The following is a 27,060-nucleotide window of genomic DNA, read 5'->3' as shown; positions in this document are numbered from 1 at the left end:
CCAAGGCTGGACCCTGGCGGGATTTCCCAATGGTTACGTGGACTGCGGCGTGAATCCCTGTACCACCCTAGCTGTGAGACAGTGGGTCATAAGTCATTTACCCCCCAGAGCCTCAGACTTTACAGTATAAAAGAGGACAAGTATAGTACCCACGTCAGGAGTTTGTTGTAAGGATTAACAGAGGGGATGATGGTGACAAGCTTCTCCTGGAACAGTTGTGCTCAGTGGCACACCCAAGGGAGCAAATACTGGTTCTTGAGAAATAAAAAAAACTTTATACTTTTTTTTTAAGCTTTTTTTGCATGAAGCACAGATACAGGGACCTCCCTGATGGTCCAGTGGCTAAGACTCTGTGTTCCCAATGCAGGGGGCCCAAGTTCGATACCTGGTCAGAGAACTAGAGCCCCCCATGCTGCAGCTAAGAGTTCACATGCAGCAACTAAAGATCCCACGTGCCACAACTAAGACCTGGAACAGCCAAAGAAGTCAATAAATATGCGATGTGCACGTGCTCAGTGGCTCTGTCGTGTCTGACTCTTTGCAACCCCATGGACTGCAGCACTTCAGGCCTCCCTGTCCTTCACTATCTCCCAGAGTTTGCGCGAACTCATGTCCTTTGAGTCAATGATGCCATCTAACCACCTCATCCTCTGTCACCCTCTTCTCCTCCTGCCTTCAGTCTTTCCCAGCATCAGGGTCTTTTCCGGTGAGTCAGCTCTTCAGGTGGCCAAAGTATTGGAGCTTCAGCTTCTGCATCAGTGCTTCTCATAAATATTCAGGGTTGATTTCCTTTAGGATTGACTGGTTTGATCTCCTTGCAGTCCAAAGAAGTCTCAAGAGTCTTCTTCAACACCATAATTGGAAAGCATCAATTCTTCGGCACTCAGCTTTCTTTATGGTCCAACTCTCACATCCGTACATGACTACCAGGAAAACCATAGTTCTGACTATATGAACCCATCACTTTGTCAGCAAAGTGATGTCTCTGCTTTTTAATACACTGTCTAGGTTTGTCAGGGATTCCCAGGTGGCACTAGTGTTAAAGAATCTGGCTGCCAAAGCAGAAGATATAAGAGACCCGGGTTCCATCCCTGGGTGGGGAAGATCCCCTGCAGAAGAAAACAGTAACACACCCCAGTATTCTTCCCTGAAAAATCCCATGTAGCCTGGCGGGCTACAGTCCATGGCGTTGCAAAGAATTGGCTTTCCTTCCAAAGAGCAAACCTCTTTTCATTTCAAACTTACTTCAAACAAAGCAAAATAAAGCCAAACCAACTTTGCAGTTGCTCAATCAGAAATGCAGCCTGTGGGCCTGGAGAGTCAGGGGTGAGAGGAAAGGATGGTTCCTCTCCCAAGCCTGCGGCCAGCTGGCTCCATGTGCAGGGATGGCCTAACTGTGAGGCTCTGACCCCTGCCTCCCCCACGCCACCCCACCCCACCCCCATCCCCACAATCAGTCCCTGGCAGCTGCCCTTTTCCGAACCCTCTGCCCAGGCCATTCCAGGCTACAGGATCAGCCCCGCCTGGCCACTCCTCTACTTCTCCACGGGTGGAGGGGGAGGAGGCGGGAGGCGGGCATGTGGGGCAGGCCAGCCCAGGGCTGAAGCGCTCCAGCAGCCTCTCTCAGAAGACCAGCCATGTCCAGCCCAGGGCTCCCGCTTCTGCTCTTGCTGCTGGCGGCCCCACCACTGCAGCCCTCCTGGCTGCCACCGCCAGACACCCCGGAGGGCAAGACCACCATCACGGGCTTCATCCTCTCCGCGCTGGACAGAGCCACATCCTTCCTGAAGAAGAGGCTGCCCGAAATCAACCTGGATGGCGTTGTGGGGTTCCGGATGCTGGAAGGTGGGTACACTGTGGTTGCCCTGGACTGGCCACCGAGAAGGCAGCTCTCAGCCTGTCACCTGCCCGCTCTGCATCCCGGGACCAGCCCACCTTCTAGTCCCTGAATACAATGCTCTGACTATAAGGAAAAAGGGGCAGAGGGTGGCTGGCCCCTTTTAGGGTGTCTAGAGACCCTCTGTGATCAATTAATTTTCTTTTTTTTTTTTAGAAGCAGGAAGGATTCAGAGGCCTCTCAAGAAAAGATTTGGAAATTATTATTTTCCAGGGAGGAAATGATTCATTTGACAATCCCTCCCTCCTGACATGCCAGGGCTTCCCGATGGCTCAGCAGGTAAAGAATCCACCTGCCAATGCATGAGACACAGGAGATGCAGGTTTGATCCCCAGGTTGGGAAGATCCCCTAGGGTAGGAAGTGGCAACCCACTCCAGTATTCTTGCCTGGAGAATACCGTAGACATAGGACTCTGGCAGGCTACGGTATTTGGGGTCACAACTGGGCTATTAAGCACACCCCCTCCAGACATGCCAGGACCAACGCTCGCAGAGGGAGTGTGCCCGCCCCGGCTCCCCCTACATCCAACCAGAGCTGCCTGAAGGCTCCGAGAAACGAGCCAAGTGTTTGTTCAGCTTTGAGGGATACAAGATCCCCGAGGAGGGGGCTGGAGATAGGCCAAGGCAAACAGGTAGCCACCCCTGACACTCACCAAAGGTTTCAGGGAGCCCCTCCCTGACCCCAGCGACAAATCCCGGGCTCTGGCTGGCCCCATTCCTGTGTCACCCCATCTGTGTTGCCACGGCAACTTTCCACACACCGAGACTCTAGATCCCAGCAGGAGGTGGGGCTCTGGGACCTTCTGCACTGTGTCCTTGCGGCCTCCCCACGCTGCTGACCCCCATCCCCAGGCTGCGTCCTGGAGACCCTCAAGACCCTGGTCCCCTCCCCTCCAGGCCAGGATCAGGGTGGGGTCTCCTTCATGTAACCCTGGTCCCGTATTATAACTCTGTTGTTGTTTAGTCACTAAGTCCTGTCCGACTCTTTGTGACCCTATGAACTGCAGCCCACCAGTCTCCTCTCTCCATGGAGTTTCCCAAGTAAAAGTACTGGAGTGGGTTGCCATTTCCTTCTCCAAGGGATCTTCCCCACCCAGGGATCAAACCTGCATCTCTGGTGTCTCCTGCAGTGTCCAACTCTTTGCAACCCTATGGACTGTAGCCCACCAGGCTCCTCTGTCCATGGGATTCTCCAGGCAGGAATACTGAAATGGGTTGCCATTTCCTACACAGGGGATGTTCCCAACCCAGGGATCAAACCTGCATCTCCTGCATTGGCAGGTGGATTCTTTACCACTAGCACCACCTGGGAAGCCCTATTGCTGCACAAACTGCCCCAGGATTTAGCTGCTTGAAACAACAATTATCTCCTGGCTTTTGTTCGTCGGGAATCCAGGAGCAGCTTGGCTGGGAGATTCTGGCTCGGGGTCTCATGTGAGGTTCCCATCCAGATGGTGGCCAGCACTGTGATCATCTGAAGGCTTCCCAAGTGCTGGCAGAGCTGCCCCATTCACACACAGGCCTGGTGGGTTGGTGCTGGCTGGCGGCCAGAGGCCCCTGTTCCCCACCACGTGGGCTCCTCCAGGGACTGCTTGAGCATCCTCATAGCTCAACAGCCGCTTCACCCATAGCAAGTGACCCAAGAGAGAGCTGGGCGGAAGCCTCAGTGTCTCTTACAACCTAATGTGGGAAGTCACAGGGGCTTCCCACGTGGCTTAATGGTAAAGAATCCACCTGCCAATGCAGGAGACGCAAGAGATGCAGGTTTGATCCCTGGGTCAGGAAGATCCCCTGGAGGAGGGCATGGCAACCCACTCCAGTATTCTTGCCTGGAGAATCCCATGACAGAGGAACCTGGCGAAGAGTCGAAGATGACTGAGTGACTGAGCACACACTTGGAAGTCGCATGTCGCCATTTCCCCAGTTTCATGTTGGTTTCACTGACTGGCCCCATTCCAAGCAGGAGGGGGCCGAAAGGATGGGAAAATGAGCTGGCTACCACAGCCCACCTTCTAAGGATCCTGCCTGCATTCTCAACCTTCCTGGGAGAGAGAGGGGGGGTTCACATTCTGGGAGGGGTCCACTGATAAGAGATTGCCCATCGATCTCCTGGGTCCTTTCTGCTTGGGGCTGGACAGGCAGACACTGACCTAAGAGAGCAAAGGGTCCCTCCAGCTGCTTCCAGCTGCCTCAAGGGGGTTCCAGAATGCGGCATCAGCTGCCACACATGCAGGAAGAAACAGGAACAAGCCCAAGGACCTAGGATCACCATGAGGTCAGGTTGGGCTCACCTGGTCTCTCTGATGATCAGCAACCCTCCTGGGACTCTCCATCTACAGGTTCAGCCAAACGATCTAGAACAAGGCTTCAGAACTAGACTGCCTGGTTCAAGTTCAGAGAGGGAGCAGAGTTGGGGGAGGGGTGTTACAGAGCCCATCATCCCACCAGACTTGCTCAGCACCCTCCTTAAACCTTGTCCACTCTGCCCCACGCAGTGCCCAACCTGACGGCAGCTGCCCTACCTCATCTCACTTCTCAGCTCTGCACTGAAGCTCCCCCTTACATCTCCTCTCTTTCTGGCTACCCCATGACCTTCTCTTCCAGCCACCCCATCCTCTCCCACCCCTTCTGGGCCACTGCTAGTCCACAGGGCACCTCTGTGAGAATTAGAAAAAGGTACCACCTTTCTCATCACTTGACTGACATCTGCTGGAAAATTGTCTTAAAACATGTACAAACCCATGATAGGAATGTGTGTTGCACTTGTGCAGTGTACAACCTACTCAACTGTACACAGCGGCCCTCCACTCTGCAATCTGAGTCTCTCCCTCATTTTTTCCCTCCTGGACCACAAAGCCTAAGTCTCTATAACAAATAGTAATAGCTAAACGTTATTAAGTGCTTTTTTTTTTGCACTCTGGACAATGCTAAGTCCTCTATACGCATTAGTGCTAAGTTACTTCAGTCTTGTCCAACCCTTTGTCTAACCCCATGGACCTCAGCCCACCAAGCTCCTCTGTCCATGAGATTTTCCAGGCAAGAGTGCCAGAGTGTGTTGCCATTCCCTTCTACAGGAGATCTTCCCAACTCAGGGATTGAACCTGCATCTCTTAACGTGTCCTGCACTGGCAGGCAGGTTCTTTACCACTAATGCCATGCATTAGCTCATTTAATCTTTATAACCCCATCTCCAGGAAGTAATGAATATCATTACTCCCATTTTACAGATGGAGAAAGTGAAGCAGAGAGAAATTAAATGACTTCCTCAGGTCACCTAATGAGAAAGCATTAGAGACAGGATCTGAACCCTGGCCCCCCCTCCAGAAATCAAGCTCTTAGCCACCACCTTCCCTCACTCTGACCACTGCTCCCCGCCCCGCCAGTACCCAGCTGAGCTCCACAGAGGCCTAATTTCCAATAAACTCAGCAAATATTTCCCCCTCAAGAGCTGGAAGAAGCAGAGAGGCTCAGCATGCATTATAACTGGGAGCTTATTTTCCTGTCCATGTGGTTTGTCCAATGTTGGGATGAATGAACTCTGCTTCCCTCTTGCAGTGCAGCTCAGAGGCGTTCAGGAGAAGTGGGCACGGGACTCCCAGCTGCAGCCGCTCAGCCTGCGTGTGGGCAAGCTGGTGGAGAAGTTGGCTCCTCTCCTCCACAATTCCATCTTCTACCTCAACCTGAGTGACCCCGAATACCTGAGACGTAAGAGCGTGGGTGGGGTCCCGTTTCTTCAGGAGTACAGACAGCTTCTGGGGGCGTCCACTGAAAACGCCTGGTGCAGCTTCAGTCAGTGTCAGGGAGGCTCTGGGAGGACCTGTAACCAGCTGCCCCGGGGGGTGTTTGGTCATCCTTGACTTCAGCTTGAGATGGCCTCTCCCACCCATGGAGGGCGGGTGGAAGGTAGGGAGCGGCTCTCCCTCATTTTTTCAGCTCATGTCTAGGCCTGGGGGCAAAGGATCATCCCAGCCCAGAGGAGAGGGAGAGCTGAGATCTAAAAGGTAATCTGGCCCTTTGCACAGCAAACATTAGCATCTTGCCAGTATCTTTCTTCTCGGCCTATAATGCAGAGCCTCTGTCTCCTTGTCAGCCTGGAGTCATCCTACCAAGGGGCCCCTCCCTATAAGCCCTGGCCTGAGTTGTTTCTGGGTGGGGGCGGGGGGTATAAGCCAGCTCCTTGTGTGGTCCAGCCCTGCCTCCCAGGCTCCATCTCCCAGGTCCAGGAGGGTGCTGCTACTGCTGCTAAGTTACTTCAGTCGTGTCCGACTCTGTGCGACCCCATAGACGGCAGCCCACCAGGCTCCCCCGTCCCTGGGATCCTCCAGGCAAGAACACTGGAGTGGGTTGCCATTTCCTCCTCCAAAGCATGAAAGTGAAAAGTGAAAGTGAAGTCGCTCAGTCGTGTCCGACTCTTGGTGACCCCATGAACTGCAGCCTACCAGGCCCCTCCATCCATGGGATTTTCCAGGCAAAAGCACTGGAGTGGGGTGTCATTGCCTTCTCCGTCCAGGAGGGTAGGTGGGGAGATAACTGGTCCTCCCGAGCATCAGCCTGCTTCTCTGTATGTGGGGTGCTCCACCCTCTCCCCTGGAGGAGGAAATGGCAACACACCCCAGTATTCTTGCCCAGGAGATCCCATGGATGAGGAGCCTGGCGGGCTACAGTCCATAGGGTCTCAAAGAGTCGGACACAACTTAGTGACTGAGCATACACCCTCTCCCAGGCCTGGTCCCTAAGACCATCCCAGCCTGGCTCATCCTGAGGTTGGTTCTGTAAGAGTTCCATGTTCTAATAGAACCAAAGGAGGCAACTAACCTCACCTAGATGTCTCAAGCTTCCATGGGGTGCGGTAGATTTACTCAGAGCCTGTCCCAATATGGTTCCTAGTGATTAAAAAAAAATTCAGATAAAAAGCTTTCTGAATATTTCAAATGCAGTGCTCAACCCTCAAGCAGTGCTCAGAGCCCTGAAGGCACCCGAGTGCAGTCAGGGCTGCCAGGGGAGGGACAGCCAGTTCCTGGGCTCAGAACCACAGGAGCCTGGGGGGTGGTTAATCATGGCATGGCTCACTGCTCCTGTGTCTCCCCTGACTCCCGCCTCTCTACAGAGTTCCAGCTGACCATCGAACCTGGGTTTTGGAAGCTTCCACGTGCCTGGACCCGCACCGAGGCCTCCATGGTCTACCCCACTTTTGAGCAGGAGGACTCCTTCTCAGAGGAGCTCAGTGACTTGTGCCTGGTGCAGCTGCTGGGAACTGGGTGGGTCCCCTGGACCTGCCTCACTTCCTGAAGACTCCAAAGCGCCTGCCTTCCGCCAGTCCTCCGGTCCCACTTGCTTCCCAAAGCCCCAGTGCTGTGCTGTGCCAAGTCTCTTCAATCGTGTCCAACTCTTTGTGACTCTATGGACTGTAACCCACCAGGCTCCTCTGTCCATGGGATTCTCCAAGCAAGAACACTGGGGTGGATTGCCATGCCCTGCTCCAGGGGATTTTCCTGACCCAGGGATCGAACTTGCATCTCATGTTTTCTGCATTAACAGGCGGGTTCTTTACCATTAGCACCACCTGGAAAGCCCCCAAAACCCCAGGGGTTTGGGCAAAACTAGGTGCCAGCTCCCCTGAGAGCTGTTCCTTGTCCCACTCTCATCTCTGAGTTGGCTCCCACTTCCATCCAAGGCTTCCAGCCACCTTCTAGACACCCACCTCCATGCCCTGCAGCTCCCAACTGACTAGTATCCCCACACCAGAGGGATTTTTCCAAAAAGTGCATCTGAACACCCCACCCCAGTGTGAAGCTTCCTTGTTCTCAGGTAAAGCCTCAACTCCTCTGCCCTCCCCTGGTGGCTCAGATGGTAAAGAATCCGCCTGCAATGCAGGAGACCCAGGTTCAATCCCTGGGCCAGGAGGATACCCTGGAGGAGGAAATGGCAACCCACTGCAGTATTCTTGCCTGGGGAATCCCATGGACAGAGGAGCCTGGTGGGCTACAGTCCATGAGAGTCACAGAGAATTGGACACGACTGAGCAACTAGCACTTCCTCTGCCCTCCCAGGTCCCCAGGGTCCTCTGGTCAAGCCCCTGGGGCCTCTTTTCAGACCCTCAGATGCACCTGTTCCCTCCCACTGCAGGCCTTTGCCCATGCCCAGAAGTCGCCTCTGTGGGATCTCTTCCCCTCCCCACTGCCTCACCCCAGCCCCTGTGCTTAAGTAACTGCTCACACGTTAGGCCAGCTCCAGCATCCTGCTTCCAGAATCTTCCCTGACCCTGTAGCAGGAAGCTGACCTCCCACGGTGGACCAGTTCTCCTAGCCAGGTGCAGTTCACACTTGTTTTATGGTTCTGCAGAACAAATGCAAACTGCATCCGGCTAAGAGAACAGGTTCCAAAAAGCAGGACAGGGCTATAAGTCCCAGAAAGAAAGACCCAGCCTTGTTGAGCTCACCATTTTATCCTGCTGTGCAGAAGGCTTGGAGGAAACCCTCCAGGGCCAGCCCTAGGTGAAGGGACCCATGGAACCCATGAGCAGAAGAGGCAGCAGGTGCCCAGGCCCCCGCCGTCTCAGCATCCTTCAGAAAAGTGTTTGGGCCAGGACACAGTTGGGCTTGCAGAGCGGCTCTGCTGCAATGGGGGACCTGCCCCGTCCCTTCTATGGGGCGGCCCTGGCACAGCGGGTGTGGGGGACAGGCCGGGCCCAGGGATCTGCTGTTTAGGGCAATTCTGGGAAAGATGGTATTGGGGAGTCCCACAGAGAAATGGGATGTCACAGCCCCTGGTGGCTCCCCCCAACCCAGGACAGCTCCAGTGTCACCTCCCTGTGCCAGAGGGACCAATTGAGCCGGTCCAGAAAAGGACACGTGTTTATCTGGCTCAGCTGCGAGCCTGGACCCTGCTGGGGGCTGTAGTAACTAGAGGGGGAATCAGGACCTGGGAAGGCTCCAGACCCCCAGGCTTGATTCAGGGCGCTCTTAACAGCCTAGAACCACTTCTCCTGCAGGACAAACAGCAGCCAGCCCTGCCGGCTCTCCAATTTCTGCAGGAGCCTCATGACCAGGCCCGGCTGCTCTGGCTACTGCCTGTCCCACCAGCTACTCTTCTTCCTCTCAGCCAGAATGGTAAGTACCCGGCATAGGCCCAGCCATAGCTGAAGAAGGAGAAAAAATGACCAGAAGGCGCTCTCAACAGTGTGGTTTTGCACATTCACGCCAAGAAAATAAGTGGGTTTTAAACCTGTGCTTCAGACCTCAGGAGTGGGAAATTGCATGCCACTCATCGGCCGTGAAATCCAACCAAACTGGTAGCGAGGTTGGGGGTGGTAGTGTTGAGGTTCTGTTGGACAAAGAGCTTTGCTTGCTGAACTGGATCACAGGGCATCAACGAACCAGAGAAGGGCTGGGAGAGGAGCCGCAGAAGTAACTCAGTAAACAACAGATGGAAAAGGTCTTAGAACAAAGTCAGTCACTAGCTGCTTCCAGAACACCAAGCCAAGACCAAAAGAGACCCACCATCACCTCCCTGTACCCAACACTCTTTCAACCCCAAGCACTCAGATTTTTTTCTAAATACTCATTTTATTTTATTTTAGCCTCATCACATGACTTGCAGGATCTCAGTTCCCTGACCAGGGACTGAGCCCAGGTCACAGCAGTGAAATCATAGAATCCTAACCACTAGACTGCCAGGGAACTCTTGCTAAATACTCATTTTAAACATATATTTATTTATATACAAAGCAGAGCTTGCTATCTCTATTCAAAAGTGTTACTCAATGCCCAGAAATTCTTAATCAAGAAAGGACTTGTTGATTTTAATAGATTTTTTATTATTATTTATTTGCAAATTGTCACAGCCCAGTGTTTTTGTAAATACAATACAAGCCAAATTACAAGGAAAATTGTTGTGATTATTAGATCCAGCAGATAGAAAATTAGTCTGACATATTGCTATAGCAGTTTTTAAAGCCTGTTCTCGTCACCCGTCCTTTTCTCCATGTGGTGAGACCAGTCTGCAGTTCAGGCTCTTTTTTTTTTTTTAATTGGAGGATAATTGCTTTACAATGTTGTGTTGGTTTCTGCTGTACAATAACATAAATATATATATATATATATATATATATATATGTCCCCTCCCTCTTGAGCCTTCCTCCCCTCCCCCATCCCACCCCTCTCGGTCATCACAGAGTACCAGGCTGGGCTCCCTGTGGTATATATCAGCTTCCTACTAGCTATTTATTTTACGCACAATAGCATATATATGTAAATGCTCCTTTCTCAGTTTGTCCCACCCTCTCCTTCCCCGGCTGAGTACACAAGTCCGTTCTCTAGGTCTGCATCTCTATTCCTGCCCTGCGAACAGGTTGATCAGTGTTATTTTTCTAGATTCCATATGTATACATTAATATATGATATTTGTTTTTCTCTGACTTACTTCACTCTGTATAACAGGCTCTAGGTTCATCCACCTCACTACAACTGACTCACGTTCATTCCCTTTTTATGGCTGAGTAATATTCCATTGTATGTTTTTACCACACCTTCTTCACCCATTCATCTGTCGATGGACGCCTAGGTTGCTTCCATATCCTGGCTATTGTAAATAGTGCTACAGTTAATGCTGGGGCACATGTGCATTTTTTGGATTGTGGGTTTCTCAGGGTGTATGACCAAGTAGTGGGATTGCTGGGCCATATGGCAGTTTTTTCCTTTGTGAAGCACTGTAGCTGCCTGCTACAGCATGGTTAGGCTGGAATCAGCTTGCAGTGACAGCAGCTAACAGCTTTAGAGAGCCCCCTGGCGTCCGGCACTCCCACCCACGCCAGCACCCCTCTGGTGCAGCACCCAGCGGCATCACTTTCTTCTCCCCATGAAGACCATTGAGGCTCATGCTAGGTTAACTTAGGTGGTAGAGGTCGCACAGCTCCTAAGTGGCTGAGCCAGGACTTGAACCCAGCTCTCTCCGTCCCCCAGTGACTAAGCCTCCCATGGCTGGGAGCACGGATGGGGAAGAAATTTGGGGAAAAAGGAGAAAGATCTGCTGTCAAAGGCTGCTGCGGCTGCTGCTAAGTCGCTTCAGTCGTGTCCAACTCTGTGCAACCCCATAGACGGCAGCTCACCAGGCTCCCCCATCTCTGGGATTCTCCAGGCAAGAACACTGGAGTGGGTTTCCATTTCCTTCTCCAATGCATGAAAGTGAAAAGTGAAAGTGAAGTCACTCAGTCGTGTCCGACTCTTAGCAACCCCATGGACTGCAGCCCACCAGGCTCCTCCGTCCATGGGGATTTTCCAGGCAAGAGTACTGGAGTGGGGTGCCATTGCCTTCTCCAGCTGTCAAAGGCAGCCACTTGCAAACCCATTTCAGAATAGCAGTTGTTTCCCTGTAATAGAGAGTGCATCTGCCGCCCACTCTCCAACTTGTCTCTCTGTTTGTTCCCCCAGAGGGGGTGCACCAAAGGGCTGTTCCGCCAGAACCAGCGCTACATGAACGTCTTCTGTGCCAACATGATGGACCTGAACCGGAGAGCCGATGCCATCGGATATGCCTACCCGACCCGGGATATCTTCATGGAAAACAGTGGGCCCCACATTCTACTCTAGGAACAGAGCTGCAGGGTGTCCCTGATTTCAGGCAAACACACACACACACAACACAGAGTAGGGCTGCCAGGCTTAGCAAATGAAAACACAGGATACGCGGGCAAATCTGAACTTCAGATAAACAATGAATATATTCTTAGTATATCCCCAACATTGCATGGGCTATCCTTAACTTTTTTTTTATTCATCATTTTTTTGAAACTCAAATTTAAGTGCACATTCTGTATTTTTTCTGCCACTGTTTTGACTGCTTCCTGCCCCCAAAAGCTGACCCAGTGGTGGAGCTCTGGACAGACTGACCAACTAGGTGACTGGCAAACAGACCCTTAAAGCCTGAGAGAGGAGACTGAAAGAGGAATCCCTGGTGGCTGCTGCTTTGCTTGGGTGTCCAGGCCCCCATACTGACCCTGACTCTTGAGCAGCCCTGACCGAGGCCCTAAGTGGAAGCAGGACTTGGGTCTAGGGGCCCCTGCTCACTAAGGCAGGCCCTCAGGGCTGCCTCCTTCCAGCCACTGTGGGATTTGTTTGTTTTTGTTTTATGGCTGCACTGGGTCTTCATTGATTTTTTTTTTTTTTTTTTTTTTGCAAGGGCTTTCTCTAATTGCAGTCAGCTAGGGATACTCTTCCGGAGAAGGCAATGGCAAGCCACTCCAGTACTCTTGCCTAGAAAATCCCATGGATGGAGGAGCCTGGTGGGCCACAGTCCATGGGGTCGCTACGAGTCGGACACGACTGAGCGACTTCACGTTCACTTTTCACTTTCACACAATGGAGAAGGAAATGGCAACCCACTCCAGTGTTCTTGCCTGGAGAATCCCAGGGATGGCAGAGCCTGGTGGGCTGCCGTCTATGGGGTCGCACAGAGTCAGACATGACTGAAGCAACTTAGCAGCAGCAGCAGCAGGAATACTCTTCATTGCAGTTTGCAGGCTTCTTATTGCAGTGGCTTCTCTTGTTGCAGAGCACAAGCTCTAGGGACGAGCTTCAGTAGTTGCAGTTTGCAGGCCCTCAAGCTCAGGCTCAGCAGTTGTGGCACATGGGCTTGGTTGCTCTGAGGCACGTGGAATCTTCCTGGACCAGGGATCGAACTGCTGTCCCCTGCATTGGCAGACAGACTCCAATCCACTGCACCACCAGGGAAGTCCCAGCCACGGTGTTGACTGCCCACCTCCTAGTGCTGCTTCTCTCTAGCAGATGGCACCATGGGTGGCCTTGGGGAGGGGGAAGAGGTAGGCCTGGGGGGCAGGCCTTCAGAGGGTCCCCTGTCTTTGCTTCCAGTTGTGTTCTGTGGGATGAGTGGCTTCTCCGACTTCTACAAGCTCCGGTGGCTGCAGGCCATTCTCAGCTGGCAGAAGCCGCAGGAAGGATGCTTTGGGGAGCCAGGTGAGCTGCTCTTCCTCCCTGTCTGGGAGCAGGGGTGGGGCGGGGGGGGGGTGCTGGGCTTCTAGGCCAGGTGGGGAAAGGATGCAGTGGTGTTAGGGATGTGGAGAGAGACGTGCACCATGCGTGTCCGCACACACACGTGCACACAGATACACACAGGTGTTGGGGATGTGGCAGCAGACAGGTGCTCGCGGAAACTTCCGGTAGTGCCTACAGATTCAGGAGACCTGTGTTGCTTGAGGTGTTGTGAAGAGGAGGGGGCTTAGCCAGTAGTTATTTTAGTGTTTATTTATTTAGCTTCACCTGGTCTTATTTGCCACACATGGGATCTTAAGTTGCAGTACGCAGGATCTTTTTTTTTAAGTTGTGGCAGATGGGACCTAGTTCCCTAACCAGGGATGGAACCCAGGCCCCCTGCATTGGGAGCTCAGAGTTTTAGCCACTGGACCACCAGGAAAAGTCCCAGCCAGTAACGTTTAAAAATCCATTGGCTCATTGTACACCAGAAACTAACACAACATTGGAAAGCAATTATACCCCAATTGAAAAAAAGAAAAACAGAAATACAAAAAAAAAATCCATCTTGAGAAGTTCACCTTCTACTCTTCTCCCAGCTGCTGAAGATGAAGAATTACCTAAAGCCATTCAGTACCAACAGCATTTTTTGAGAAGAGTGAAGAGGCGAGAGAAACAGTTTGCAGGTAATGAAAACACCCAAGGGACCTTCTTGTCAAGAGGCCCTAGGAAAGATACACACAGCTCACACTCCAGGAAAACAGGCCCCCAGCACCACTGAGGGGCTAGACTGGAGGGTCTTTGTGTTTGGAAGCTGAAGGGAAGGGTAGGAATCGATGATGCCCTCCTCTTTGAAAGTGGGGAATCCAGAGATGCTGTCTCCAGTGATGGGAATGTAAAAGAGATGTTTAAGTGTATTTTACACTGAACATCACAGAGGTAACCCCTCTTGGTCAAAGTCTAATCAGGAAAACAGAACCTGAATTGGGAACTTCAGCAGAGGGAATTGAATATAGGGAACTCATTTCAGAGGTGCTGCAAGAGCTGAAAACAGAAAAAGTAAGAGAACACAGAGGTTAGCCACTGCAGGACGCTCCCGTCCTCCCTGGATGCAGAGCTGGAGGGACCGTGGGAGGAGCAGAGCCTGTGGAGGCTGGATGCAGAGGAGATGGGGCGGGGGGCGGGGGGAGAGACACCTGGCTTCTCCCCTCATCCCACCTGTGCCTGCCTGTGGTGGGCAAGGCAGTCTAGTAAACGTATTGAATAGTTTGGAGGGGTTGGTGCACTGGGATTTGGAGCAAAGAAGGGCAGAAGGGGGATCTTTGACCCAGTGGACAAGTGACAAGCACAGTCCTGGTGGCCACGTGTCCTGGTGTTCCCAGTTTACACCTGCCATCCTGGAGCCCTTTTATTTATTTTTTGGCTGTGCCACATGGCTTATGGGATCTTAGTTTCCTGACCAGGGATCCAACCAGGGTTCCTATCAGTGAAAGCCTAGAGTCCTAACCACTGGACCTCCATAGAATTCCCCTGGAGCCATTATGAACAGCGCCCCCTTCCCTGCCAAATGTGTCCTAGTTGAGATGAGTTCGCTCTGTAGTCAGTCCATCAATGTAGAGAAAGAGAGAACATGCTATGACTATTAATGCATTCCAGGTGGTGCTAGTGGTAAAGAACCTGCCTGCCAATTCAGGAGACAGAAGAGATGCAGGTTCGATCCCTGGGTTGGGAAGATCCCTGAAGGAGGGCATGACAAGCCACTCTAGTGTGCTTGCCTGGAGAATCCCATGGACAGAGGAGCCTTGTGGACTACAGCCCATAGGCTCACAAGAGTCAGACATGACTGAAGCCACTTAGCACAAAAAAAGATTTCTTTTATAATTATTAATAAAAATTAAAATAATTGCAAGGCAAGAGCAGGAAGGGAGGTGAGCTGGCCAGCACAGAGATGTCCAGCACACACTGGGGAATGATTCCAACAACTAAACGTCTCACCAGGAACCTCACCACGGCTTCATCATCTACCTGCAAGTGACAAGAGAGGAGAGTGATGACAGGTTTGTTTTGTAGCTGCCACCAAAGGCTGGGCAGGGAGAGGGTGGGAGGGGGAAGAGTTCTCAGGAGACCTCCAGGGCCCCCTGCCTTGGCAAGGTCTGCCTGACCCAGGGGGCTGCCTGTAGCCAGCAGTAGAAGACCCACTGTGCACTTCTGGAGAGCTGGTTGCTCCCTCGAGACTGACAGCTAGACACTAGGACTGCCCTGAGGGCTGGAGAGGGAGCTGCAGAAATCCTACAGCCTGAGGTCCTTCCTGGGGCCCCTGCAGGTTGACCAGCAGCCTGGGAAGCTGGGAGAGGCGTGTTCCTTCTTTCACTTATGACATGCACACCTGTTGACTAAGGGCACTGGATTTGAAGTCAGACTGGGTTCAAATCAGCTTCTGCCTTTCTTTGCTGTGAGAGTTGCTCAATCTCTCTGAGCCTCAGTTTCCTCATCTATAAAATGGGAACCAAGCAGTGCCTCATTCATAGGGGATTTGGGGGGTCAATTTCAGATCATCATGCAACATGCTTCCCACGACATTTGTCCTATGAAGGTCACCAGTAAGCATGGATTGCCAGGCTTAGTAATTAGGCTCCCTGAAGTCTGCATCCTCTCTCCCTCAGAGGAAAGTAAAGTCATGGCTGCCTTCCTTCTCCAGAGGAAAGTAAAGTCATGGCTGCCTTCAACCTGCTCAGAGACTAAAGGTGGACAGCTCATTTTGAGCTCAGAGGACTCATAATAAGAGGCCATTATAAATAACGTCAAAGGAGCTCCTGGCCCAGGTTGCTGTTTGGACAAACATGGGAATGGGTAGGCCCCAGGCAGGACTGAGGGAGGCTGTCAAGTAGAAGAAATGAGCTCTAGTCTCCAGGGTTGGGATTTCAGCTCTGCTCCCAGACTCTGTGTTTCCGCATCTGTGAAATGGAGCCATAGGGTGCTGTTCTAGAAGGTCTCATGCAGGTCCTGAGCATAAGGGAAGGTGGAAAGAACTGGACCAGGATGTGGCCTCCAGGAAGGGGCTCTGGAGCATGAATCACAACATAGAGTCACCCCTGCCCGTGTAAGGAAGTCTTTCAGATAAGACATAACCTCCCAGATGAGGTTCCAACTGGCTGAAGACATTTCTTCCCAGAGGGGAGACTTTAGCAGCCAACATTCACGGAGACTGGCAGGTGGGTGCCCAGCCCTGCAAGGGGTATCTAGGGACACCAGGCTGGCCAGGAGAATATCTGAGAAGTTCTCACAGTGGAGCAGTGGCTGCCTGCTGCGCCCCCCCCCCCCCCGCCCAGGACTCACAACAGGACCTCTGTCTGTCTCCCCAGACGGCTGCTCCTCCCACAACACAGCCATGGCTGTTGCAGCCCTGGGTGGCTTCCTCTACATCCTGGCGGAATACCCCCCAGCAGAGGGAAAGCTGCGGCCACCCACAATGACACCACCCAGTGGCCACTGACACAGTTCCATGACTGCCACCACCAGGAAGATGAAGCCCACATCTTTAGTCCATCGTATTCTTAAGTCCTGGGGTGAAGGTCACATCCTGAGGCAGAAGCAACTGAAACAAAGAACCCAGGGTCATCGCTGTCCCCCTCACCCCCGGGGATCTGGGCCGGGATGGACCCAGGTGTGGGAGCAGATGAATAAATGTAGAGTGCAGCTGAGCAGGGAGTTGGGTCTTGGTTCTCAGCCTTTCAGACTTCCAGGGCTCCGATTCGGACACAACTGAAGTGACTAGCACACACGCACATTACACTTATAACAACTTGGCAATGGAATGACAAACACCTAAGTGGGGAGAAAAGTAAAAGTCAGAAACTTGCCAAAGACTGCCTGCCACCTGCAACTCCTGGTTGATTGAGAACAGAGGATTTCCGGGAAGTTGACAGCAGACCAACTTGTTTGCTGATGAGTTTTGGCACCTGAACACTTGTGCTGGCTCCTGTGTGGCTTGTGCATTACAGAGGCACCAAAAGGCCACCTTAACCCAGGACGCTGCCTTTGGCTAGCTATATAGGACATTATGTGACCTGTGGATTAGTTAATAGAATTCTATCGGTGTGAACCATCCTAATTTTACTTGACCCATGCTTATGTAAGAAAATCCTCACAGAGGATACATAAAGTGTTAAGGTGTGGTACATAAAAGTGTCTAGGTGATGCTTCATGATGTCCACAGCTTGGCTGAAATGGTTCCAAAAATGTGTATCATGGATGAAGCGCAAACGTTAACAATTGGTAAAGACAAGTAAAAAGTACACAGAGGTTCTTTATGCTGCTGCTGCTGCTAAGTCTCTTCAGTCATGTCCGACTCTGTGCAACCCCATAGACGACAGCCCACCAGGCTCCCCCGTCCCTGGGATTATCCAGGCAAGAACACTGGAGTGGGTTGCCATTTCTTTCTCCAATGCATGAAAGTGAAAAGTGAGTGAAGTCGCTCAGTTGTGCCGGACTCTTAGTGACCCCATGGGCTGCAGCCCACCAGGTTCCTCCATCCATGGGATTTTCCAGGCAAAAGAGGTTCTTTATACTACTTTGTCAACTTTCCCGTAGACTTCAATATTCAGTTCAGTTCAGTCGCTCAGTCGTCTCCGACTCTTTGCGACCCCATGAATCGCAGCACGCCAGGCCTCCCTGTCCATCACCAGCTCCCGGAGTTCACTCAGACTCAAGTCCATCAAGTCAGTGATGCCATCCAGCCATCTCATCCTCTGTTGTCCCCTTCTCCTCCTGCCCCCAATCCCTCCCAGCATCAGAGTCTTTTCCAATGAGTCAACTCTTCCCGTGAGGTGGCCAAAGTACTGGAGTTTCAGCTTTAGCATCATTCCTTCCAAAGAAATCCCAGGGCTGATCTCCTTCACAATGGACTGCTTGGATCTCCTTGCAGTCCAAGGGACTCTCAAGAGTCTTCTCCAACACCACAGTTCAAAAGCATCAATTCTTCGGCGCTCAGCCTTCTTCACAGTCCAACTCTCACATCCATACATGACCACAGGAAAAACCATAGCCTTGACTAGACTTTACTTGACTAGACTTTGTTGGCAAAGTAGTGTCTCTGCTTTTGAATATGCTATCTAGGTTGGACATAACTTTCCTTCAACAACTTAAGCGTTCCCGCCATCCCAGAACCCCGCCCCCTCTAAAAAAATTAACACAGCAAGTTATCAGGACGATATCTCGCGATATCCGAAGAAGTACAAATGCTTCAGAGCTAAGAGCTGCCACCCGAGCGTGGTCCTGGGTCACGTGGGGTAGGCTCACGTGACCGGAGGTCCGAGTCCAAAATGGCGTCCTCCATGGGTCGCTTCCTTCTCTTCTTCATTGCGCTGCGCGGCTTCCTACTGGAGGCATCCGGCGACCTCGGCTCGGGGTGAGTACAGCTCTCGCGGGGGCAAATCCGGTTGTTGGCGGGGGTGGTCCCGCAGCCCGGGGCACAGCACTCCGAACTCTTGTCTGCCCCTCCCCCAATCCCCGCAGGGCCTCCCGCGACGACGACGTGCTCTTGCCCTACTCCCGCGCGCGCGCGCGCCTCGCCCGGGACTGCACAAGAGTGCACGCCGGCCGCCTGGAGCATGAGAGCTGGCCGCCGGCCGCCCAGACCGCCGGCGCCCACCGCCCCTCCGTGCGCACCTTCGTCTCGTACTTCGCAGACCGCGCGGTGCCCGGTCACCTAACGCAAGCGCCCGAGCCCCTGCGCACCTTCTCGGTCCTGGAACCCGGCGGACCCGGCGGCTGCGCGTCGAAGCGCCGCGCCACTGTGGAGGAGACGGCGCGGCCGTCCGGCTGCACCGTTGCCCAGAACGGCGGCTTCTTCCGCATGGAGACGGGCGAGTGCCTGGGCAACGTGGTGAGCGGCGGGCGGCGGGTGAGCAGCGCCGGGGGGCTGCAGAACGCGCAGTTCGGGATCCGCCGCGACGGGACTCTGGTCACCGGGTGAGGAGGCAGGGTGTCCGGTAACTGTTTAGGGCAGAGGGCCTGAGAATCGAGATGTAGCCGTGCCGCTGTGTTCAAGTCGCCTAACCACGCTGAGCCTCCGTTTCCGCATCTCCAGGAAGGGGAAGGTAGTACCTTCCATGTAGTTTATTCGTCTTCCAGTTTGGTATGCTGCTTGCTTTGTGTCGGTCTGTGTGCACCGGGGGTATGGCTGTGAACAAGCAAACAGTTTTTGCCTTCAAAAAAGGACACACATAGCCCCCATTACTAGTGAAAAATTAAACAAAATCCAGAGAAACAATTAAGTTAATTTAAATTGTATACAAGCAGTGAAGCAATGAACAGAATGAACTGACTGTAAATAGAGTTGAGTTTAGGGAAGGTAATCAGGAAAGACTGGTGTGAGAAGGTGACCTTAAACACATGAGAAAATTAATGTGAAATTTAGTCACAGGTCAACCAGGGTCAAAACTGGAGGAAGAGCATTGCTGTCAGAAGGGACAGCAGGTGCAAAGGCTCAGAGGTGCAGAGGGGCTTGGTGTGTGAGGGACGGAAGGAAGGAGGAAAGTATCAGAGGAGGACAGAACTGATTTTGGTCACTTAAGAGCTTGCTCTGACCCTGCTGGACACTAAACAGGTTGAGCCATAGTGGAAGCAAGGAGACCAGTTAAGAGGCTGTTGCAGGCATCAGATGGTAATTTTGCTGGGGTGACAGCCTGAGAGATTGAGGGCTATAGGTGGACTTGAGATCTATTGGGGTTGGTTGTTTCTGTTAAGTGAAGTGTAGACTGGGATATGTGGACTGTTTGCTTCTAGGACCAGGCAGGTTCCTGGGCATCAGGAGGAAGGAATCCAGTAGCCAGGCAGGGGGTGGGGATGGGGAGCAAACGCACAGTTTGCCGCTGCTGTTGACTGAATCTCACTGCTTCTCTGTGGCCAGATACCTGTCTGAAGAGGAGGTGCTGGACACTGAGAATCCGTTTGTGCAGCTGCTGAGTGGGGTCGTGTGGCTGATTCGCAATGGCAGCATCTACATCAATGAGAGTCAGGCGGCTGAGTGTGAGGAGACCCAGGAGACAGGTGGGAAGGGGACACTGAGTACCATAAGATGTGGGTGATGAGTAGGGGTGTTGGCAATAAGTCTTTTGAAAACCAGGGTGGTAGGGGAAGTCTTTCCACAAGTACCATTCTAGGTATTGGGAATCAGTGGGGGATCCCTGCTTCGTGAAATGTATAAGAAAGGAAATAGATATATAGTATACTAAAAAGAAGTGGTTAGTGCTAAGACAGAAGTTCGAGACACGGAGCTATGAACCAGGCAGTAGAGGAGTGTTCCTAAAATGTCTGTGGACCAGCAGCTTCAGCGTCACCCAGGATCTTGGTATAAACACAGAACTTCAGTCCCTCCCCCTCTGCGTTGAAGCTACAGAATCAGAATCCCTGGGGTGAGGCCCAAGAGTGTGTGTTCTGAGGAGCTCCCTGGGTGATTCTGATTGACATTGGATTTTGAGAACCACTGAGATGTGAAATACTGGGGCAGGGAAGGTCTGCCGTGGCCTAGGTGTTTAAACGGGCTGTTTTAGATTGTACGGTCAGGGAAGACCTCATGGAGGAGGTGATGTAGCTCAGAAGGAGCAAGCCATGGGAAGAGCTGGGGAGAAGCCCAGTCCAGCCAGAAGGAACAGAAGGTGTCTGCGTGGAATTGTGGGGAGACCGCCAGGAGATGGGGTAGAGTAAGCAGTGCAGGGAAGTCACGCCAGGCACCCGTAAGGCATTTGGAGTTTAGACTTGGGACAGTGGAGGCCATTGGAGTGTTTTCACCTGGAGGTTAATCTTGCTTGATTTACACTGAAGAACAGCCCTTTGCCTGCTCTGTGGAGATGGACTGGGGCAGGGTTCAGGGGCAGGCAGATAGCTGGGTGCACAGACCTAGAGGTGCAGAGTGGTGTCAGACTGGCAGGAAGTGGCAGGCAGAGCCCAGAAGGCCTCCCGAAGGGCCAGGCGATCAGCCAGGCTGCCTCTCCTTCAGGTTCCTTCAGCAGATTTGTGAACGTGATCTCAGCCAGGACAGCCGTGGGCCACGACCGGAAGGGGCAGCTGGTGCTCTTGCACGTGGATGGGCAGACGGAGCAGCGGGGGTGAGTCCTGCTCTGAGGAGCTTCAGCCCACCATCAGCTGCCTTTCTGACCCTCAGGTGATCCCTGGGGATCTTTACACTCACCCATCCCCTGTCTTCCCACCGGCAGAGGGTCCCTAGGTCTGTCCCACTTCCACAAACTCATCACCTTCCACACATTTGCTGTCAGTCTCCTTGACTTAGGGCCTCGTCTCTCCTGAGCTCTGGTTGGGGTGAAAGGAAATTATCACAAAGTGTCTACTCACAAATCCGGGAGTAGACCTCAATTCCCATTCTAGCTCTGCCATGTGCTGGCTCTGTGGCCGTGGACAAGTTACTTGGCCCCTCTGAGCTCATTTCCCCCTCTGTAAAGTGAGTGTGCTCTGCTGTTGCCATGTAACAGATTAGCACAGGCAGCACTGATTTGTTAGTTTGGGGTTCTGTAGGTCGAGAGTCGGTGGAGAGTGGCGGTGCTCAGCTAGGTTCTCTCGTTCAGGGTGTCCCACAGACAGCATCCAGTTCTTGGCCAGATAGGGGGCTTGTCTGGAGCTTCTGGGAAAGTTGTCTTGGCAGCTCACTCTGGTTGTTGGCAGAATGCAGTCCTTGGAGTCATAGGACTGAGGTCTCTGCATCATTGCTGTCTGGGGGCCTCCACACTCATGAGGCCGCCCATGTTCCTTGTCATGTGTATACCCTCCTGTTGCATATCTTCAGGGTCCAGAGCTGTGTCAAATCCATCTAACCCCCTCGTATTTCCAGTCTCCCTCACTTCGTCTTTTGCCTTAGCCTGAGAAAGCTCTTTGCTTTTAAGGGCTCCTGTGATTCCGTTGGGACCACCCCAGATCATCCAGCACAGGGTCCCCACGTGTGGACGGTTGTGCTGTGTATCCTAACACGATCATGAGGGTGATGCCTGGTTACAGTCATAGCTTCCAGGGATTTGGACAGGACACTTTGAGCGGGAGGAGCACTGAGAAATCTGCCTGCCATAGCGGGTGTGCGATACTGTCCACTGTGGAAAGTAAGATGCACTAACCCGGAAGCAGATGCCGCAAGGTCAGCAGCGCTTATCTTGTGCCACAGCGTTAACCTGTGGGAGATGGCGGAGTTCCTGCTGAAACAGGACGTGGTCAACGCCATCAACCTGGATGGAGGAGGCTCCGCCACCTTCGTGCTCAATGGGACCTTGGCCAGTTACCCGTCTGATCACTGGTAAGCCCACCAGAGCCCCCTTGCTGAGGTCCAAGGCCAGGCCTGTCCCCGGCTGTCTCATTCAACAAATACTGAGTGCCTGTCATTTGCCAGGTTCTGGGGTTCAGTAGAGAAACAAGAGAAGCCGAGATGCCAGCTTCCCGCTGCTTACACAAAGTGGCATACATAATGTACCGGCACTGCCCAGGGTCAATGGAAGGGGCGGGTGATGATCAGGAAAGACCTGAGGATAGAGAAGCATGAGCTGAGAGCTGGAGGGTGCGGAGGTGACTGGGCCCAGAACAGCATGTACAAAGGCCCTGGGGTGGGAAACACCTATAAAAGGCTGGAGAAGAGATGAAGCGAGGAAGCCCTCAGGCTCTGCAGTGGGTGATCTGAGGCGTGGCCAGCACCTCAGCCTCTCTTCACACTCCTGTCCCCCAGTGGGTGATCTGAGGCGTGGCCAGCACCTCAGCTTCTCTTCACACTCCTGTCCCCCTGCAGCCAGGACAACATGTGGCGCTGTCCCCGCCGCGTGTCCACTGTGGTGTGTGTGCACGAGCCCCGCTGCCAGCCGCCGGACTGCAGCGGCCACGGGACCTGTGTGGAGGGGCGCTGCCAGTGCACGGGGCACTTCTGGCGGGGTGCTGCCTGTGACGAGCTGGACTGTGGCCCCGCCAACTGTAGCCAGCACGGGCTCTGCACGGAGAGTGAGTGGTGGCTCTGCGGGAGGCAGCTCCGGCCCGGGTGCCCCACTCTCACGGCCCCGGCCCGGCCCGGCCCTCACCTGGCTTTCTCGGTCTTGTCTTGGCAGCTGGCTGCCGCTGTGAAGCTGGATGGACAGGGTCCAACTGCAGTGAGGGTAAGCGCCCCCAGGCCAGCCTCCTCCCTGGTACCCCTTGGGGCTCTCGGGCAGGGGTGATCCTGGGAGCTGCAAGCCTCAGCTGCCTTTATCCCCGCCTCCTGGCCCGCTAGTCTCTTCGCTCTTGTGTCACGCTTTCGCTCCATGTGTAAATCACCATGTCAGTGTCCTGCCGCTACTGCAGCAAGAGTCCACTAACTCGGGATGGACACAGTCCTTTATTCTCCCACAGTTCTGGAGGCCAGCACTCCATAATCAAGGGCTCAGCAGGGCCGCGCTCGCTCTGAAAGGTCTGGGGGAGGGTCCTTCCTGCCTCTTCCAGCTCCTGGTGGCCCCAGCGTTCTTGGCTTGTGGCTGCCTCAGCCCAGTCTCTGCCTCTGACTTCACAGGCTCAGCCTCCTCCCTTGTCCAGGTCCAGTCTCCCTCTCCGTTATCTTACACGGACCCCAGGCCCCTGGGATTTGGGTCCATGTGAAATGCAGGAGGCTCCGCATTTTGAGATCCTTAATTGCATGTGCAGAGACAGTATTTCCAAATAAACTCACACTCACAGGTTCTGGAATTGGAAGCTGTCTCTGGGAGGACACAGTTCAGCTGTGTCCTACAGGACTGCTGTCACCCGTGGCTTAAATCCTTAGCGGCTTCTTTGGCACTAAGTGGAGAGTCTGCACTCCTCAGCATGGCCTGCCAGGCCCTGGGTGCTCCGGCCACACCCCCCTCCCCGCCCCAGATCAGGCCCTCGGCGGCCCCTCCAGCCTGCCGCCTCAGTGCTCCGTTGCTGCCGCACTCGGCCCCCTCCCTCCAGCGCACGTGTCTCCACTCGTCCTGTGACGCATGCCTTCTGGCTCGCTGGCTGCCTAGACCAGAAGCTGTTGCCAAACAGAGCAGAGGCTCCACGAGGGCGTGGACTCAGGCCTGCCACATGGCACGTTCTCCGGAACTGCCTTTTGGGAGAACACATGAAGCAACAGGGCCCCTTGGGGTGATGAAGATGCGTTAGCAATCCCCTGGGCCCCAGCCGGGATGGGAGGGCAGGGCCAGGTTTGGCAGAGACCCCTCCCTTCCGCCACCGCAGCTTGCACCAGTGGCTTCTTCGGGGAAGACTGCGCCCAGAAGTGTCAGTGTCCGGATGCAGCCACCTGTGACCCCGTGCAGGGGACCTGCGCCTGTCCCCCTGGCTTCACTGGAGACACCTGTGTGCAGGGTAAGCGGGAATGTCCCCTGAGTCAGCCAGGAGGGAGCCCCATGCAAGGAGTGCTCCTGCGTCAGCCCGGCTCTGCCCACACCTGGGCGCATCCTGGCAGTGCAGAGAGAGGCCTGGCCACCGGGCCCCACCGCTGTCCTCCTGGCTCCTCCCCGCAGAGTGTCCGCTCGGTTGGTACGGGCCAGGCTGCCAGAGCCCTTGCAAGTGTGAGCACCAGTGTCCTTGCGACCCCCAGACCGGCAACTGCAGTGTCAACTGGTCACCCACCCTGAGCAGCCTCTTCTCCCGAGGTACGGCCCCTCTCAGGGCCCCCCTCCCCGGGAGCAGGAGCAAGCAGACCCCTCTTCTCCCAGCCTTCAGCCTCTCCCTGACCTCTTGCAGTGAAGGAGTGTTTCCCACCTCCTGAGGTCACTGTGCGGGCAGAAGAACTCTCCCTTCTCACCAGGTAGGTGCTTCGGTGAGACCTGGGGCGGGGGCGGGAAGAAGTCCCCCCACCTCTCCACCTTTGAGGTATGGCCTCTGCTCAGGGCCCAGGCAGGGCTAGGAGGTAGCTGCTAGGCACCTAGGTGACCGTTCTTCGGCATAAGCTCAGGGAGAGTCCCAGCTGATGCAGCCACCTGAGCCGTCAGGGGAGACGCTGAGCAGGACCCTGGCCACCCCCACGGTGGAGTCGAGGGGGCTGGGTGTGGGCTTGTTTTCTCAGCTTTCGGTTCAGAAGCTCTGAGCAATTCACGTCATTTCTGTCGCACCTGGGGATGTTCACCCCTCAAGTGGGGTCTTTATTTTCTAGCACAGGTCTCTAACTTGACGTCCAGGTAGGGGGTGTGTGTTAGAAGACAGAGCTGGGCTCAAGAACCGATGCTGTGGGTCTGGGAGCCCCCCTTGGAGGACCTCTCTTCGTGGTTGTCCCTCCCATAGCCCAGGGCAGTGCCTGGCCCACCCCCTCGAGGTGGAAACCAGGTGTGAATGAAAAACCCCTGGGCCTTGGCCTTGGCCTGGAGGCAGCGCCTGGGAGCTCATCACAAAGCGCAGATCCCAGGTCCTTCCTGGGGATCCTGACCTGGTGCTTGGGTGAGGGCTGGGAGGAAAACCCTGGAGGTGTGCTGGGAAACGCACCGGCAGGGACGGGGTCGCCCAGGAGCCCTGCACCCCAGGCTCAGGTCTCAGCTATGAGACCACGGGGTCCCACAGCAAGGGGAGAGGAGCTGTGGGGGGCTGAGGGACAGGCTGCAGGCCCTGCCCCAGGCAGTCAGCTTACATCTGCTGCTGCGTGAGGATTTCAGACCAAGAGTCCCAAGAAGGAAGAAGGATCACTGAAGGACCGCCCCCCGCTTCCCTCTGCCCCGCCCCCCCACCAGCTCCCTGCCTGGGAAGAAGGGGTGCGGGTCCCCGCTGCTCTGTCTGCTTTGAGGATTCTGGAGAAAGCCCAGCTTCTGTTGCCGACATCCTTGGGAACCCAGGATGCAAACCGCTACCTTTTGGGGTGGATTAGGTCTCCAGCTGTGTGTTCTGTGCCCTGTACAATGTTAACATTTGTTAGCAGCATCTCAAACTCAGGGAGGTGCACATCAAAATCTTTGTTTTTCCCTACTTCTCTTGAAATACCAGGCAAGGTGGGAGCCTGATATCAGGCAAGGTTTGTCCCACATAATAACTGTCCGCGCTGCTTCTGAATGTGTGTGGAGTATGCTCCTCACCCCCGCAGGCCCATTTGCTTCCCTCTGTGTGGTCCCTGGAGGCACCTGATGCTGTGCTCCTGTTCTGGGAGGAAGAGTAAAGTGGGAGGGGGAGCCCCTCCAGCGCTGCCCCAGCCCGAATCGCATCCAGCACCCCTGTTCCGGGTTCTCTCCCACCCGCAGGACCACCTGGCTGGCCATCACCTTGGCCCTGGCGTTCCTCCTGCTGATCAGCACAGCAGCGAATGTGTCTTTGTTCCTGGGGTCGAGGGCCGCACGGAGCCGGCACCTGGATGGGGCCTATGTCTACCACCCGCTGCAGGAGGTGAACGGGGAGCACCCGGCCGCTGAGAAGGAGCAGCTGGGTGACTCCTGTAACCCCTTCAAGGACTGAAGCCTCCCGCTGCCGGTTGTGTCCTATTCCCGAGGCTCATTTCCAGGAGCTCTGGCTTCTGCAAGAGGAAGTCCCAAGGCCACCGACCCATCTGGGTAGTCGAGACCTGGGTGCCAAGCCGGGTTTCCAACAGCAACGTGCCTCAGCCCCGCGCCTGGCCGCCTGCCATGGCACATGCAATCCAGCGCTCCCGGAGTGCCTGCCTCCGTCCCCGCCTGCCTGTGTCTGCTGCTCACGGGGCCTGCCCCCGCCAGGGCCTGCCGCTGCTGCCAAAGAGCCTCCGCCTCCCGGGGCCGGAGCCGCTGTGAACGGAACTCATGATGACCATGCCGCAGCCAAGTGGGAGGGTCCAGCCGTTCCCCCGGACGGGGGTGGGCTGAAGAGACGACAGCCACATCATGGGACCCTTTTTTAACAGACCTCATCGTCAAACTTGCCCACTGGAATGGTGTTTCCTGTCACAGGAAGCTCCTTAGAAGGGAGGAGGGATGAAATCATGTTTACAGGCTCTCTATTTTGCCCTGCCGCTGAGAGGGTTTTTCTACCACTTGAATAAATTGATAAAATAAATTGATATAATAAAAGAACCTTGTCTGAATTAGCAGTCGTGGACTTGAGGGGCCCCTAGGCCTTAACACGTGGGGGACTGTTTAACCAGAGTCAGAGTCGGGATGTGCCCATGGCACGTCCAGCTCCCTGATTGATGTTGTTTAATCCAGAGGTTTCCCAGGTGGTGCTAGTGGTAAAGAACCCACCTGTCAATGC

General features: G+C 54.2%; 2 protein-coding genes across 2 annotated transcripts; both read left to right on the top strand.

Annotated features, from left to right (window-relative positions):
* The first annotated feature begins 1,637 nt into the window (after positions 1-1,637).
* On the top strand, positions 1,638-18,029 carry C23H16orf89 (chromosome 23 C16orf89 homolog). Its single transcript, XM_055561942.1, has 8 exons — positions 1,638-1,845; positions 5,453-5,602; positions 7,005-7,155; positions 8,889-9,006; positions 11,326-11,461; positions 12,763-12,867; positions 13,482-13,568; positions 16,245-18,029. The coding sequence occupies exons 1-8, from the start codon at positions 1,638-1,640 to the stop codon at positions 16,373-16,375; spliced, it is 1,086 nt and encodes a 361-aa protein (XP_055417917.1). The 3' UTR covers positions 16,376-18,029.
* A 28-nt stretch (positions 18,030-18,057) lies between these two features.
* Positions 18,058-26,882, top strand: NAGPA (N-acetylglucosamine-1-phosphodiester alpha-N-acetylglucosaminidase). The gene is made up of 11 exons (XM_055561941.1): positions 18,058-18,289; positions 18,397-18,852; positions 19,793-19,932; positions 20,882-20,990; positions 22,052-22,180; positions 22,664-22,869; positions 22,974-23,021; positions 24,097-24,225; positions 24,384-24,515; positions 24,607-24,670; positions 26,085-26,882. Exons 1-11 carry the CDS (start codon positions 18,204-18,206, stop codon positions 26,293-26,295), a joined length of 1,710 nt encoding a protein of 569 aa, XP_055417916.1. The 5' UTR covers positions 18,058-18,203; the 3' UTR covers positions 26,296-26,882.
* The last annotated feature ends 178 nt before the right edge of the window (positions 26,883-27,060 follow it).

The sequence above is a fragment of the Bubalus kerabau genome, chromosome 23 (assembly GCF_029407905.1).
Source record: "Bubalus kerabau isolate K-KA32 ecotype Philippines breed swamp buffalo chromosome 23, PCC_UOA_SB_1v2, whole genome shotgun sequence".
Classification (NCBI taxonomy): domain Eukaryota; kingdom Metazoa; phylum Chordata; class Mammalia; order Artiodactyla; family Bovidae; genus Bubalus; species Bubalus kerabau.
The sequence above is the reverse complement of the archived record's forward strand: the minus strand, read 5'-3'. Positions and strand labels throughout refer to the sequence as shown.